Here is a 16,875-nt window from a genome sequence, read left to right as displayed (position 1 = left end):
TTCCATTGCCTATGTAGGATGAAATGGAGCCACAAACTATAAACCAGGAAGTACGGATAATATAACTTCTTCAAGTATGGTTTCAAAACAATATTGTTCCCAAAATGATCACTTTACCTGAGTACGTTTTTTTCTGTTATCAGTTTTAATTTATTACTTCTTCCTTGTATAGGCACATGCATTTTTATTTTACTGTGGGGAAAAGTAAATAGAAAGCATGAAGACCAGAATAATTTGTCAATTTTTAACTCTTGGTTTGTCTCTCCACTTACTTCTAAATCTTTATTGAACCAATTCACTGACAAATAGATTAGTTGAGAATCCCAAAAGAGAAAGTATTTCATGAGTAACTTTTTTTTAATACCCAATTAGAGAAAACATAACATTAGATGATTTTTAGAAATATTTCTTGTACATCAAATTTTATGCCATTATGACTCCCAAGTACTTTTTCATTATTTCAGAAAGTTTTTCTTTTCCTTCCTGAGCTCACCTTACTCTTTTTTTATCCACTGTTGATTCAAAATGTTACAGTATTTAGTTTTGAAAAATAATGTATGTAATGTAATGTATGTAATATTTGAAAAGTATGGAATGGGACTGAGATTTCCACACACAGGGAAATATTTCTTTATTGTTTGACATTTACCCAACAGCAGAGGGGAAATAGTTACTACTGATGTGCAATAGTTGCTGATACAGCATAAATTAATATTCCTGCACCATCAGTCTCTACCCAGGACAGTTATTTTCTGCTACATCAGCTTTAACAACTAAATGGCACTAACATACCAGGGTTAGGCCAACAAAGGAGCTTCTGGAGAGGTGATATTATGAATGCTTTGTTACCTCATGAGTTTTAGGTCCATTAGCTAAATTTTTTATGTTTTTTTCCTTAATTTACCTTATTTTATTTTATTTTATCACTTTTTAATGACTTTTTATGATTTTTTCACTGCAAGTACACATGACACAGATGTCCTGTTTTTCCAGAACTACATTTTGAGTTGCATCCCATTTTTTATAGAAGCTCTCTAACTATTGGGATTCTCTCTTTTTGACCAGAAGTTGCAGCAAAATGACATGTATGATTTAGACTGTTGGGAATGGAATACAAGTACATCAGCTTGTCTGATCTGGGGATTAAGATGTGAATAATGCTTTAAAGTCGAGGGCCTTGTGACAAATTCAAGGTTAACTGTTTTAAATTAAATGCACAGAAAGATTCAATTATTCATCAATTAGTTGGAACTAAGAGCTCTACTACTTTCCACTTTCCTTATATATTTTTTTTTCTGTCCTTTTAAGCTATTATTTTATTATTATTATTGTCTTTCCAGTTTTTCACCTTCTGCTTCTTTGCTCCTTGTCTTTTTATGTTGTTTCTTTTTTCAGGAGAGCGTAATTGTCTTGAAGTCACCTGAAGAGAAAATTCATTTAGCTTTTAGGGCAATTGTACTTGCTTGAGAAGATTTGTAGGTTGTAGATTATAGAGCTTTTTTCTGTGCCAGTACCAAGTTATTCTAATAAATTCCTGAAAAGTCCAGTCTAATGAAACCTGATTTTTATGACTAAAAAGTCTGTTGGACCTTTTTGATAATGTGTTATGTAAGGGAGAGACTGAGGCAAGTACTTCTAAAAACTCTGGGAGATCTGGCTTCCTGTTGCATGTAATTTTATGCCTCACAAAATATTTGTCTCATATATTAGCAATGTGGACCTGAGATTTAGTTTAATGAACAAGTAGGTTACATTTATCCAATCCACATTTCAGTGGACTTTAGAGTAAAACTTTACACAGAGCTTAAACTACTAAATTATCAAAATATTTGCTAGTCTTGATGGCTGTGTGGCATATTTCTTATCAAGCTTTCATCGCTTTCTCTGTATTTGCCCTTTTTTCTCCCCATCTCTGCGTTCTGTGGCATACTGTTAATATCTAAATTAAAAATATTGTGCTCTCACTTGATATTTTAATCAGACATTAATGGGCTTTTCTGTGAAAGCTGAGACAAACCTACCATTACAAATGAAAATTTAAATTGTAAATTTTTCTCAGTCTTTACAGCCTTATACAGACAAATTAAACCAAGTTGCCAATATTTTTTTATACTGATATTCTGTTAAATCCACTGAAGAAATCACATCTGCTCTGAAAACCATAACTGGGGATTCATTCCTAAACATACTTCTATGAAGAAGATATATAAACATCTCAAAGCTATGAAGAGAAGATAACACAGTATGATATATTTAACAACTACTGGGAAAAAAAAAATTGTTTAAAGGGGGAAAACACATTCCATGGTGAGATATCTATTTAATGTTTAGATAATCTGGAGAAGAGATAGAGGAATCTTCCCTCCCTACTCCCACAGAAATGAAATAAATGCAATTTTAGTGCATATCTTTCTGATTCTTTTTGGGCAGTGAACACACAAAGGTGATTTGTAGAAACCCAGAGAATTTTTGCCAGTACATCAGTGAGCAACCATAATTGTGTTTTCTCCCTAATGAAGTCAATCCTTCACAAAGGTATAACAAAGTTAAAGCTTGTCTCTGAGGACTGTTTCTTTGCCTGTAGGGTTTATGGTGTTTTCTGTCATTTTTTTTTAAGGATCATCTGTTTCAACTGGAATCGCACAAATTTGAGAGAGGACGAGGCAGGTGCCCTTTTGACCCCAGTTCTTCCTTCACCTCCATCTTAATTGGTAATGATCTTTATGTGACAAGCTTCACAGTCCTGTCAATCTGTCATTCTGAGTCTCTTTCTTCAGCACACCAAAGTGTTGTCAGCCTTCCATTGCAACTTTCCACATGTCAGACTTAATCTTCATGGTGCTGCCCACATTAATATTACATTCCAGGCAGCATTAACTACAGCAAGGGTGTCTCACTGAAGTGAAATGTTGAATGACATGTGCCATCCTGAAGGTAATAGATTGTTGTGTAATTATGGAAATAATCATTTCCTGCTTTCCTTAAAAGCAAAGAAGCCTATCTGGTTTAGTCATTTGCAACACTTTTGTTTTCATCTACTGAGATGAATCTGAGCAACAAGCACCCTGTAAAAATGTGAATTTAAGTGTATTTATATCAAGATTTATTGTTCATATAAATTACCATTTTTAAGATTTTTTTTTTTTTTTAATGCTGTCTTCTAACAAAACTATCGCAAACTGGTGATTCTATGTTAGAAAAGTAGATCTTATACTCAAAAGATATAAAAGTAGAATTCAGTCAGTCCTGCAGTGCCAGGAAGCTGTACTGAGAGTGCTCTTCTGTGCCTTGCTGGGAAGTGTATCACTATAGGACTGGGATCTTCGAAGCTGTGATATAGCAAACCATATGGGTTTTACTCAAATATGTTTGCTTAAAACATTTTGTGAGATGAAGCAAAGACAGTCTTGGCGCTATTGACTAAGTGTACATTGACTAAAAATAGCCTGGAACAGCAGGTAAAGGGTAAAAGCTAGATGGAGTTAGGGAGTAGCAATGATTTCTGGGTTTAGAAAACATAAACAAAACCCAAGCATTCAAAAGGACTATCCATTAAAAGAAAGAGCTAGCGAAAAGAGGCTAAAGATTAAATAATTTTTATATTTTTCAGGGATTAAAAAAGAGGATTTTAGGGCCCTTTTGATGTTTACATTTGTCTCTGCATCTTCCAGTCTGGGAGATAAATTCTCTGGTGATTAACTACAATGGTACGGCTCATCCATGGTGGTGATGAACTATTGCTCATGAGTGACAGATGTATTTTTACATGCTATGTTTATTTGTTCCCTTACATTAAGAAATTAATTACAAGAAGAATCTTCGGCAGTAATGTAAAATGTAAATGTAAATGTAAAATCTTTCCCATTGCAGCAATTCATCAAAATATTCTTCATTGTCATTAAAAAAAGAAAGTAAATTAGAGCTTTAATTCTTAAGAGTTAGTGGGTTAAGAAGTCATAGAAGGATCAGAAAAACACACTATATTTTGCCTGACCTTCCAAAGTCCATGAAGCACAGATTGTCACGCTTTTATTCAACCCTTATTTCTAAATTGTTTCTACACTTTTTGACAAATTCCAGTCTCAGCTTAGCTTGGGAACAAAGACTCATGGAATTGCTGTAGGCCTGAAACCTCATGGTCTAATCTTGAAGTCCTTCTCAACCTTTCCTCAGATAGAACTAAGTAAATAAATTAACCTGATCATGTTCCTACTGTGAGATCAATGTGAATTTTATTTGCTTAAATGGAAGCCAGATTGTCCCACTGAGCTTTAAGAGTTTGCCTGAATTATGGGAGGTCCTATGGATCCTCATATTTTTATCTGAAGGAGAAAACAATTAAATAAGCCCTTCCCTGATAAAGGGAGATTAGATTCTTGGAGGTCCACTGACAAACACTTATAAAATCATTCTGACAAAGCTAAAAATTCTGTAATGTAGCAAGATTAACAGGAGAAAATAATTTTTTTATCAGATCACTGATACACCAAAAGACAGACTAACTTTCACCCCTTCATCAAAACCAGCAAAGTATTTAGAAGCCATTTTTCTAGCCATCCATTAGGAAATTCTATAATTTCAAGTTATCGTGCAGTGATATTTTAAAAGCATAACAAAATTCTTCAAAGACTTTATTATTTTATTTATTTTTTCGTATTTGTAACTAATGGAGTTGAAACACTTCCAGCACTTAGGAAGAATATCATCAGCAAATTTGAATTTCCATGTATTCTTTTTTATTCTACCAATTTCTACTAACCAGAGACACAGAGTTCACAGAATAAAATGCTGCACCTTAGACTCCAAGATGTATGTCCTTTATCTCTGCAGGTAGCCAGTTGAAAAGGTTAGAAGACCTAGATGCAATCACAGTGAATAATAATCTTTTAACTGACATTTGAGAATGAGACAGATTTGTAATGCCAAATGCACTGAGAAGGAAGGGATGCTCCTTTATTCAGACAAGCACTGAGTTCAGCTCATGATGGCCATTACCCTGTGACAGGAGATGATAACTACACCATGCACCCTCCAGGACTGGTCTTCCAGTCCTTCCTCCAATGCTTGGAAGTTTAATTCTTCTTCATGCACTTCAGTTTTCTTAGAAAGTGAAATCTGCTCCTGGTATGAAGTCAGCATGATCTTGGAGGCTGCACCCCAGAGTTGTCTCCACTCTGTGGCACAGGTTCAACCAGTGTGCATGTCCTTGAAAAGGTTTAATGCAAACCTGTTAGCAAAGCACACCCCAGCACCTTCTCCCTCCTAAGGAAACCATTCAAAACCTGCTCCCACCTCTGCCCCTCACATTAACACAGCGCCTACACGAGCATCAGCATTGACTAACAGAGAGGGTTAGGTGAACAAGAAAACTTTACATACCTCTCATAAAGATTTAAAAGCTTTGAAAATCTTGATCTTGAAAGATCATTTGCACCATAACTAATTAGGACCAGATTTAGCTGGATTAATTTAGGAAGAAAGATAATCTCTTGTTCTGCATCTCTTTATGTATTTCAACACAAGAGTTAAAATACTCACTTCAAGAAAACAACAGTTCGTGACTTGGCTTGAAAATGAAATATCTGTGCTGTTGTAAGCATTATTGTAGGTTATCTGACCCACTGGTGAAGTAGCTTTTGATGAATTCCTCAATATATGAACAATCAATTAATTTACTGCCAGCATCAGGAAACAGAATGGAAGTTGGATGGAAGACAGGCTGAATAAAATGTTTATGTTGAGCTCAATGGTATATAAAACTTTTGGACTTTTATTCCTAATGAACTCCTCCATCTGCTTTCAATAGCCAAAACTATTTTTGATACCAGATTTTGCACACTGATTAACTTAGACCACACTAGCTCTTGAAAGATGAGAAATTAGTTTATGTCCATATATTCTTACCTGCAATATAGCAGAAGTGGTGAAAAACCTAAACTACATCTGAATAGGTGAATATCCAGGGAATCCATTAAAAAAATATTTTCTGCTTTTACGGTTTTAAAAGTTAGGTATTTGTGTATTTTCTTTTACTCTAGACAAAAATACATTTTGTCTCAAAACAAAAGACAAAATACTTGAGTGACAGACAGAAAATACAAATATACAGAGGTATTAGTTTACAGTTAAACAATAGGTTGGGCGCTTTTTTAATTTGCTGTTTTCATACTGCCAAAAGTATCATCTGCTAAAATGTGAATTAGTCTTTTGATTTTAGTTGTCATGTGAGTAATAACTGACTGACAGTCAAAGAAATGCATGAAAGGTGCAGCTTATGTTCTACTCATTATGTTGTAATCCTTTATTCATAACATAAATTTTCCATTTTACACAAAAAAAAGACTACTGATGAATAATAGCTTGTGTTTGAATTACCTTCCAATTTGAAGCAGGTACACAAAACATGCCACCTTTAAGGTGGTAGCAGCCTATTAATAGAAATCTTTTGTATGAGTAATTTAATTTAAATGCTTCAATCTCTTTTGCTTTGGGGTTGTCACCTAGGAATTTTGAAGGGTTTAGAAGAAAAAGTTGTATTTTAATTTTTGAATATTTGGCTTTGAATAAAGGACAAAAGTAAAGGAATTTTTAAATGGTCACAGTTGAATTTTGATGTATTTGTTCGCTTGAAAAGAATGCTAGCTAAAAGTATGTGCGTATCACTTGAGCTAAAACTGGTCTTTGAGGTCCATGGGAGTTTTTGTTTGCTTAAATAAAGAAAGAAGAAACTTTTTATTCTTTTTAGAACATGATTAACCAGGCTGTTAACCTGATTAACCAAACTTAAATTTTAGCAATTTAACGTGAAGCTGAGGTTAGACTGGAAGAGGGGAGGAGCAGTGAAGGTCTCTGAAGTTCTCAGCTGATTTTCACTGAGTAGAGGTTAATCAGTGTGATGTGCAGCAGTATAAAACCCTGCAGCCAAGACAGGAGTGAATCAATATGTGATAGTAGCTTTTCAAGGGAGGAAAAAAGTAGAAATATTTCCAGAATTCTTCAAGCCTCAACCTTAGGTTATCTCTAAATCTGGAATTGGTCAGCACCTGTAAAAACCTAGCAATGTTCAAAATTTGTAACTTGCATTTAAACAGAAGACTATTGGAAAGGACAAGAGAAGATCCTCTTAGAGTCACAAGTGCAAAGTATATCAGAATCATGTTGAATGTTTTCGTGCTGAGATACTTGACAGTCACACTTGTTAGTACTGTCCCTTCGCTGTTCTTAGGTGAAGTGACCTGTCTGTTCACACAGGATACTTATATTTAGTTTACTAATGGTTCAGGGTAAAAATCAGATTTAATTTATGTATCTGTAAAATATTTTTCATGGAACAATATCCATCCAGGGCTGGAACTTCCATTTTCTCCCCTCAGGATCTCAGAGGTACAATTAGTGATAACTTCTTCAGTATATGGTAGAATGCCATACCAGCAGGTTAGTTATTTAAACCACCATTTTATACCTATGTCAAACAAAAGGAATAGACTCCATATCCAAACTTCTGAACATCTGGACTTACAGATGTCAGTCCTGATCATTGGTAATATGTGATGAATCATTTACCCTGCACTGATGCATTTTCCAAGATTCATTATAATGTTGAAAAGATAAAATACCCATTTTGCATTACACATCACCAAAACTAAAAAGAATACCAGCCAATCTGATGAATTTTTCCAACAGAATTCCCAAAGGGGAATATATGACTAACATAACTCCTTAATTAGGGTTGTGAAGATTGTTTGGAACATTGTAAAGACACTGGCAAATTCTACAGTTTAAGCTGCTCTGTGCTGTTTAAAAAATAAAGTTCTCTATTAGTTTTGGGCAACCTTAACTTCTACAGATGCTATAATTTAAATTTAATTTTTACTTCATTTACTAATATTTTACTCTAAATCACAACCAGGTATTTCCAGGGCAATATCCATTCTGTATATGATGAAGCCTAAGGCAAAACTATTCTCAGCTCCAGCTCAGCTGAGGTGTCTGAACCAGTCCCAGCTGCCAAACTATTAACTTTTCAGAATAATCATTCATAATTATGCCACCATTCAATTCATATGTCTCTCTTAAAAGAAACAAAATTCATACTTTGAGGGACACCTACAGACAAAATTCTTGCTTTCTGCTATAATCTTTTTTGAATGCCAGCAAACGTTATTTGGATGTATCAGTCATGTTTATTTTGATTAAGCAGCAGGAAGATGTGTCACTGAAGCCTCCACTCAGATTAGCCTTTAACTGGAAATAATTTATCTCCCTCTCCTTGTGCAGTTTAATTCCTTCTGTGCTATTTTCTAGCATAAGGATGCCACCTAGTGACAACAGCTACCTGCTTCTCAAATTGGGCCTAAGTCCACAATGATATGAAATAAATTATTGTTAATACTTGATCAGTTAAGGGAATAGTGTCCATACAAAATGGAAAGGTAGAATTATTGATGGAATTTTACCAAGGTAAAATCTATCCAATATCACAATTTTAGATGGGTCAGAGATAGGCTGGATTTTTGAACATATTAAATTGTACCAATATACATACTGACTTTTCAACAGTGTCTGTTAATCAGTGTATTATTTCTAATTTTTCTGATGCTTGTTTAATTTGTGAATACCATCTAAATCCTTTGAAAATGAGACCCATTTTATGTTTCCATAAATTTTTCAAGAAATATTCATCACCAGTTGTGGAGGATGGATGAAATCTCAGGTTCTGTCCCTATGCTGGTAAATATTTCAATGCTATGAAAACAAGTTATTGATGGACCAGAGAAAAAAGTCCCTTTTTTTCTGTCCACTAAACACGGAATCCCCTCAGCCAGAAATTTATTCCCAAACTGCAGTTATTCCAGGTGAAGTGAAACAATTCCAGTAGGCTGACTGGAAAACCCCCTCAGCCTAATAAAACTTGTGCTTGTTTAAAGCAATAATTTCTAAGGTAGCAGGTACTGCTTCTTGTCTCTCCAGGGGAGATAACTGCATCCAGCCCTCCAGTGTTTTCAGTACGACTCTCTTTTCAGCCATGTTTTCCACAAAGCTAAATTTCATAATTATGCTCAGGAAAGGCTCCTGTGTTTGAGTTCCAGTCTATGGATTCAGTTATGGTTTAGCTTTGAGCTGTAACCATGTAGTGTAGCCCAAATCAGTAGATCGGTGCAGCTAACAGCATTCTTATCCTTAGCACTGCGTTGTCTGAAAACTGTTGCTGCATTTTCATATGATTTTCTTGCTCCTGTTATATCTAGCTCCTCATAAACCCACCATGTCCCTTCCAGTTCTAGAACCAGGAAATTTGGTGCTTCTCATTAGCAAAACCAGGGCACATCTGGAACTTCTCAGCAGCCAATCACTGGTCAGGGTCTTAGCACTGGTGAAGATTTGGGTACCATCACATTGTCCCCAGAGCCAGGCACTAACTGGACCACAGTGAGATCTTTGAACTGAGGTGCCCAATGTGTCAGATGTTATTGTGGCAGATGTGGATAGATGTTAATGTAACACCTTCATGTTCCATGTGTGAATCTGTCTTGTCAAGACAGTTTTGAAAATGAGACCACTATGCATGAAATTTAAAATTCTTGTCCTCACGCTGCTCCAGTTGCAAATTCTGGACTGCCCGTAGGAACGACATCCAAGTGCACTTCAGACTGTATTAAACTACTGACTCACCTTCTCCCTTTGAGCAAATACTAAGGACACATATTTACAATGAAGTTCCTATCACGTGCAATGAAATTAATTATAGCGTATTACCAAGTTGTTTCATTTTGGGTTTTTTTTTAATGTCTGGTCTGCAGGTGGTGAACTTTTTACTGGTCTCTACAGTGACTACTGGGGAAGAGATGCTGCTCTGTTTCGCTCCATGAACCGCATGGCCCATCTTCGCACTGAGCCTGACAATGAGCGCCTGCTGAAAGGTATGAGAAGGACAAGGAGCTAAAACCAGAGGTGTTTCAGATGACTGGACAATTTCTGGTTTGCACGGGATTGGAGATTGCTATGCAAATATTAGTGTTGAGTTTTAGCCTAATTCAAATTAAAGTATATAAAACACAGAGAATGGGACTGGAAAATAATCTTTTGCAAAAATACAAAGGAATATTAATTTGTCAATTGGAGGTATAAAAATACTTCAACATTAATGTATTCCACATGTTCTATAGATACCCACCAAATAAAAAAACGTTTTTTACTATTTCTATCAACTCAGTTGTGCTTTGGTAGCTCTCTGACTCACAGACCCCTTACCTCTTGTTTTATTTTTTAGTTTCTATCAGCTGATTTTAAGGCTTGAAAAAATAAGACAGTATTTTAACAACTGGACTCAAATAATTTTTGGTTTTTTTTAAAGAACCAAAATTCGTTGGCTCATACATGATTCCTGACAATGAAGACCACGATGATAACAAAGTATATTTCTTCTTTACTGAAAAAGCTTTAGAAGCTGAGACAAGCACTCACGCCATATATACCAGAGTGGGACGTGTATGTGCGGTAAGATCCTTTCTCTGATTGTGCAGATAAGAAACTAGAACAAATGATGAATTGTCCAGCAAATTATTTTCACGGACAGACTGAAGTTTTACGGGAAGGACCAGAAAAATCATGAGGAAAGGCTTTGCTTCCCTCTACTGCTCTGTTCAGTTATCCATTTCCCACTCACGCTATCCTCCTGGTGTGTTGATCTCATCTCTTTTTGGCTCCCTGCCCCACACAGAGGAATGAGGCAGTTGCTGGCAAGGAGCACTGTTAACATATGATCTCCCAGCTGCCCATATTGGTGCTCTCTAAACACTGATGAATTTTGGGTGCATTCCTTTTCTAGTAATCAATTACTGTAAGGCTGACAAGAGGAACTCTCCCATTCCCACTGGGACTTCATCTGCCTGATTAAAGGAAGGAAAGAGAAAGTTCTTTCTCAAGATCTGATTTTGTTTAAAAAAAAGTTTGTATTCCCCCTGTATACCCCCCCCCTCCCCTCCCCCCAGTGTAGGGGATACCTTCCTAAAACTATTGGGCAAAGAGCAAGATACAAGTTAATTATTTTCTGTCACCTGGATGTGTGGTATTCATCACATATGCTCACCAGAATACTGCTCCTTAAACTTTCTTGGGTATTCATGTATAACTTAAAAACATCTGATGTATGCAAACTCCCAATATGCAGCCTCAGACATTAATGTTCACAAAGCCACTTGGCTTTCTGGATTCCAGCCTGCATCAAGATCCAAACTGAAATTCTTTGACTTACGTTCTGAATATATGCCTGAATAGATTATTTTAATAGTTCCCTCTACTCTGCAATATATCCACCGGGAAGTCTTATCTCTAGCCATGGGTTAAAACAAAATCCCACTGACCTTTCTCTTCCACTTCTCCAAAATGTATCTGGCCATTAACTTCACAGCTGTATGTCAGAATTCAGATTTGATTTAGTGAATACAAAAAAAATCTAGCTGGTGATTCAAGGACTGGCTTTTTTCCCCCAGCTTTTACATTTTCATCTGAGCTGTAACAGGTTTCGCAACACAGAGTCATCTACTCCTCATAGTTCTACTTTTCTGAGGAAAACAGATCTGTTTGTGGGACGAGTTTTGCAAGCCTATTGCAGAGCCTTCAACAGCCAGTTACACGGGTCTTGAATATAAGGCCACAGATTGAGAATGTTACCTAAAGGTTACAAAACCTGATTGCTAAGTAGTACTAAATGTTCCCTTTTCTTGAAAGTCACAACTGTTGCAAGAACAAGAAAAAGGTGAGACAGCCATAGCGAGGCAGGTGTTGTCTAAAGTTGTTGAGAATTTGTTAGAAAACCATGTAAATAATTACCTCAGACTTGCCCCATCTGCACCAGCTCTATAGATAGATTCAGGGCTTCAGTTTCCAAATGCATTGAATTAAAGCTGCACTGAGCTCTTAAAGCAAAGCTAAAGTTCAGTAACATACTCAGTATATCTAGTTTGCAAAAATGACCAATAAAAAAAAGCTTTACAACAGCTGTATAGCTAAAACTATCCAGGGATATGGCACAGAATTAAAAAATTCTTATGAAACCACAGATCTTAATGAGACCTGGACTTGATCAGCGCAATCCTACTTGAAAACTGACTCCAGAGAAATAATACTAGTAATAGACATATGGTTTGAAAATGGATGCTTTTGACATTAGAGGATACAATGAGCAATTAATTCATCAGAGAAGTTTGTGCTTCCAGACTTACTCATTCAAATTACCATGGGCATTTGTTTCTCTCTAAACAGAATGACATGGGAGGCCAGCGAATGCTCGTCAATAAATGGACCACTTTCCTCAAAACCAGGCTAGTTTGTTCTGTGCCTGGGAGAAACGGAATTGATACACATTTTGATGAATTAGGTAAATATCCTAGATGGTAACAAACTTGAAACCATGGAAAAAACATCTAACTTCATGATAACACATTTTACAGCCAAATATTGCACTTGTATTCATTATCAGGGAATGGTGGTTAGCATTGTTTCCAATGTATATGAAGTTGGAATATATATGGAGTTCACTATCACCAATTACTCCTTTATGCATTGCATTGTTTTTAAAGATTGTTTTAAAATCTGCATAAAATTAAATAGAATAAATGAGTCAAATATGATTATGCTTTTAACAACCAATGAATTTTCTTTTGGGGGGGCTGAGAAAAGTAGTTTTTTAACAATAACATGGCATTTAAATTTTACAGAGGATGTGTTTTTGCTGCAAACTCGTGATAACAAAAATCCAGTGATATTTGGCCTCTTCAACACTACAAGGTAAACAACTAGAAGAAATAATAGCAGCCATAGAGGAATGTTTGAACAGTCTATTAAAAAGATAGAAGCTGGATGATACCTATCCCTTAGCAAATATATAGTAAACAGTTGAATCTCAGTTCTCTATTCACAGTGGGCTTCCTTGCTAATGTAAAAACTTCTCCATAACACACAGGGGCCTGAAGTGTCATTCTGTGATTCAGCATATCTGGATCACAAATTAATTAAATGTTTCTCAGCTTGACAATTTCCTGTGTCAAAGTATATGCACTCCTGCATGCTTATAAGAACAGCATCTCAGAGCCACCTGTCTTCCTTCAAGAGCTCCACTGTAATTCAAGGTTAAGTAGATAGCAGCTTAAATTCCTGCTGACTTCTTAGTGAAGCCTAAAGTACCAGATGCGTTGTTGCTGGTGGCCTCCTTTTCCTTTTCCACTGCAGCCTAGTTCGAGTGCAAGCACACAGTACTCTCAGCTTAGTTTAGGATGCAACTGCTAGAAAAGAGCACCTGTGCTTTTGCCATTTTCTCCTGATTTATTATTTTTATTAGTAACAGAAGGCAGATCTGCTCCTCTAGGATTGCAGACACCTGACATTTCCTACTGGCTCTTGATGCCAGCCGAGAAAGGTGGGCACCTAATTAAAATTATCTGGATTAACTTCTGCAGTCTTCAGAAATAATTTCTTTGTAGAGAACATTGATCCTTCTTTAAAAAAAATTAAAAAAACAAATTCTTTTATGGAACAAAATAAAAAAAATATTAGAATAAAATGTAAAAATAAAATAGAAACTTTTATCTGGATTGTTCTACATAAAGTGATCTGTTCTAACTAATAATACCAACTAACATTCCCACTCAATACAAAAAGGACTCATTTTAGGATTGTTCACTTTAGTCAGCATTGGTTGGTTCCCATCTTTCCAAGCAAAAACAGTAGGAAAAATTTTGGAGGAGAAAAATGATTAACTATTTAGGTCACTAATCAAAGACATACAGGATCTGAGTTCAGACTGTTGTGCTTCCTCTGTGTTTCTAAACAAGTAATTTAGAGTTTGTGTACACCATCATCAGATTTTGGCATAACAACACAGAGCTCCCTTGGAGAAATTTTATGAATATAAACACATTAAAGACTTTTAAAGAACATTGGATGCAGTATTTAGAAGAAAAGCATATAGGAACGAATAAGCAGTGTTTTCTCCCTGAATACTCTTGAAATGTGACTTGGTTTTAATTACATTATAATTCCAGTATTATATGGACAGAATGTGACATACTGCTTTAACAATGTCTTTAAATTTTACTTCATAGCAATATATTTAGAGGATATGCTATATGTGTTTACCACATGGCAAGCGTCCGAGCAGCTTTCAATGGACCATATGCTCATAAAGAAGGACCTGAATACCACTGGGCTCTCTATGAAAGAAAAGTACCTTATCCTAGACCTGGTTCAGTAAGTACAATCTATTTTCCACTGCTTTGCTATGTAAAAGACTTTGGAAAGAAAAAGCAGACTGCGGCTAATGCAAAATCTTCCCGACTTCACAGTGCAGGATATAGTCCTTTGAATATCTACATACTCCAGCTACTCCTGGAGAAGTGTGGAGTGGCTCAGCAATAGGTTTAATCAAGTACTAGAACCATACATTTTCCAGAGGAAAATACTGGGATCAAGTATATACAATTTTTCAAAATCCTGTTGGGACATGATTTTATCAACTTTGTGTAAGGGTTCTAAGGTCCCAAAATTAGGACCCCAGGCAAAAGGGATAGAAAGAGGCAGCTCTAGAAGGTGGGTCAGATGCTGTATTCAGAAACAGTAAGTGCATTACCTGTGAAGGAGCCTCACTTTCTTTCTTTTGTGTGGTGAAACTGGGACATTTAACAAGTGTAAAAGGAAGAAAAGAAGAGAAAAAAACAAAACAAAACAAAAGAGAATCCACTATTTTTATGTCAGGTGATTCTCATTCCTTTTTTCCACCTCATTTTCCAAAAGGATCAAATTTAAATACTTCTGTAATTTAGATCAATGCACAGGTTAGAAATGAGACATATTTTAATAAAAGTAACTAATCAGAATAAATGCATTTGTAGACAAGGAGCGAATTCTCCATCATTCAAAGCCCTTTGCTCAAGATTGGTTCTTTCTGGAAGCAATGGTCTGGTACCCTCACAATTCACTGATTTCCTTTCAGACATCACAGAGTAAGATTTTACTACCCTTCAGTCAGGTTCCTGAGCTTATCAACATTCTTGTTCTGTACCCTTTACAAAGAATATAAAAATATTAAAACAACACTGTAAAAAACCAAACTCAGAAAAATCATTCACACTTTTTATTAATTTTCACACAAGTTTCTTTATAAAAATAATTATTTTTCAATGATGATTAATGGAAGGAAAGAAACAAGAAATATTTTGGAAATGCAATTAGATGGGAATTAGTGTAGTGAGCATTCAGCAACTACAGAGGTGCTGTCATGTAGAGAGTTGTTCCTGTCTGGTACTTAGATTTCTGGAGGAAATCACAAATTCATGATCTAAGTAACAAGTAATTAACTTCTACAAGGGATTCCTAATTCTTATGTTGTTTTCTCAAGGACATCACAAGTAATCTTCACCTCAAGCCATTTTCCCATTTCAGTGTCTCTTTAGGTGTTTCTGCAGTTTCTGTGCCAGGGCTCTCACATCCCCACTCAAGGGGTGAGGAGCGCACCTGCTGGTGCAGGTTGAAGGTGCTCTTTGCATTGCAGGGCCTGTCACCATCTCACAGAACAGGCACAGCCAGGGCTTCCAGAAGGAGGCAGGCAATGCCAGGCTAACTCAGGGAAGTAAAACATCCAGGAATTCTTTTTTGCCCTATTTTTTGGGATTACAACTACCTACCCACCCATGGCAATTGTCATGTGCTGCAAAGCTGCTTTTGTTTACACTCATGAAGGTCTATCCCTTGTCATTGGGCAGATTTCTAACTCTGAGCAAAGACATTTCTAACAGCTGCTTGTCTAAATCCACCCCCCCCTCCCCACCGAAGTTTCCACACTTCACCTCTTAATCTCCTCTCAGGCTAGGGGCTCGCTCTCTTGATATTAAAGGTGGAATAAACAGTTGCTGGATGTTCCTTTCAGTGCTGTTTTCCCTTTGATAATTGAATCAGTATTCTCCTTTATACTAAAAACAATCATTTCCAGAAATAAGCATTGCATACAATTCATTTATCACCAGATCTCAGGAATGAGAGGTGTGTTATCTTATCTACTCCATTCCATTGAAGTTTTTCTCCTTGTAGTATGATTTCAAATGAATGTCCTTTCTCATTTAAAATTAATCATTTAAGATTAATATTTTTCTCTACTTCTCTTGGGGTTACAGATGTAAGTCAAAATGTAGAAGGAATTGTTCAAAAAAAGAGATTATCTAGGATTTAAACATTATGGATATGATTTGAACATCTTGGCCAATGAAGTACCCCTGTAGCACTACTGACATCAATACCAAATACTTTTTTGTCTGTTTGACACCAATTGGAGCCATTAGTATTGAGTCAGGATAGAAAGACAGGTAAATAAATTATAGCATTTTGGGAAAAATGGTTGAATTCAAAGGAATTGTTAGTTTCATATTTGATATTTTGTATATCAAATGTATGGGTTTTGCACTTTTACCAAATAATGAGACAGTACCATGCATGGATTGCAGAATGGCTTTACATTTTGCAAAGGTGGTACAATCCAAGTTCTTTAAGTGGTATTCATTTTTTTCCAGGCAGTAGAACATCTCACATATATTATTTGGACTAGTATTAAACACAGGCATGAATTCAGTATTAATGACTGCAGTTATTACATTGATATCTCCTAGCACTGAAGATTAAATGGTGTCTTTTTGGCAAGAAGGAGAGAGCACAGCACCAGCACTTCGGCAAGGCTGGCAATGATTTTTAGAGAGGCTGCCCTAAGTTCCACTTGTTTTCAATGCTTCTCTTCCTTGGCCACGTTTGGGTCAGACTAGAGTGTCACCTCCCCAAAAAAGCAAGGCATAGGAACTGAAAAAGGAGCAGAAGAGTGCAAGTAATTTCCCA

General features: G+C 36.1%; 1 protein-coding gene across 1 annotated transcript in view; it reads left to right on the top strand.

The window, feature by feature from the left end:
- The window catches only part of SEMA3E (semaphorin 3E), a 135,304-nt gene that overhangs the window by 96,985 nt on the left and 21,444 nt on the right, over nucleotides 1-16,875 (top strand). Inside the window, exons 5-10 of the mRNA XM_032107129.1 lie at nucleotides 2,618-2,711; nucleotides 9,801-9,920; nucleotides 10,355-10,497; nucleotides 12,265-12,379; nucleotides 12,720-12,789; nucleotides 14,103-14,247. Of these exons, the coding sequence (XP_031963020.1) occupies nucleotides 2,618-2,711; nucleotides 9,801-9,920; nucleotides 10,355-10,497; nucleotides 12,265-12,379; nucleotides 12,720-12,789; nucleotides 14,103-14,247 (687 nt within the window). The remainder of the gene's footprint in view (nucleotides 1-2,617; nucleotides 2,712-9,800; nucleotides 9,921-10,354; nucleotides 10,498-12,264; nucleotides 12,380-12,719; nucleotides 12,790-14,102; nucleotides 14,248-16,875) is intronic.

This window comes from Corvus moneduloides, chromosome 4, assembly GCF_009650955.1.
Source record: "Corvus moneduloides isolate bCorMon1 chromosome 4, bCorMon1.pri, whole genome shotgun sequence".
NCBI classification, from domain to species: Eukaryota; Metazoa; Chordata; class Aves; order Passeriformes; family Corvidae; genus Corvus; species Corvus moneduloides.
This window is presented reverse-complemented; position numbering and strand designations above follow the sequence as displayed.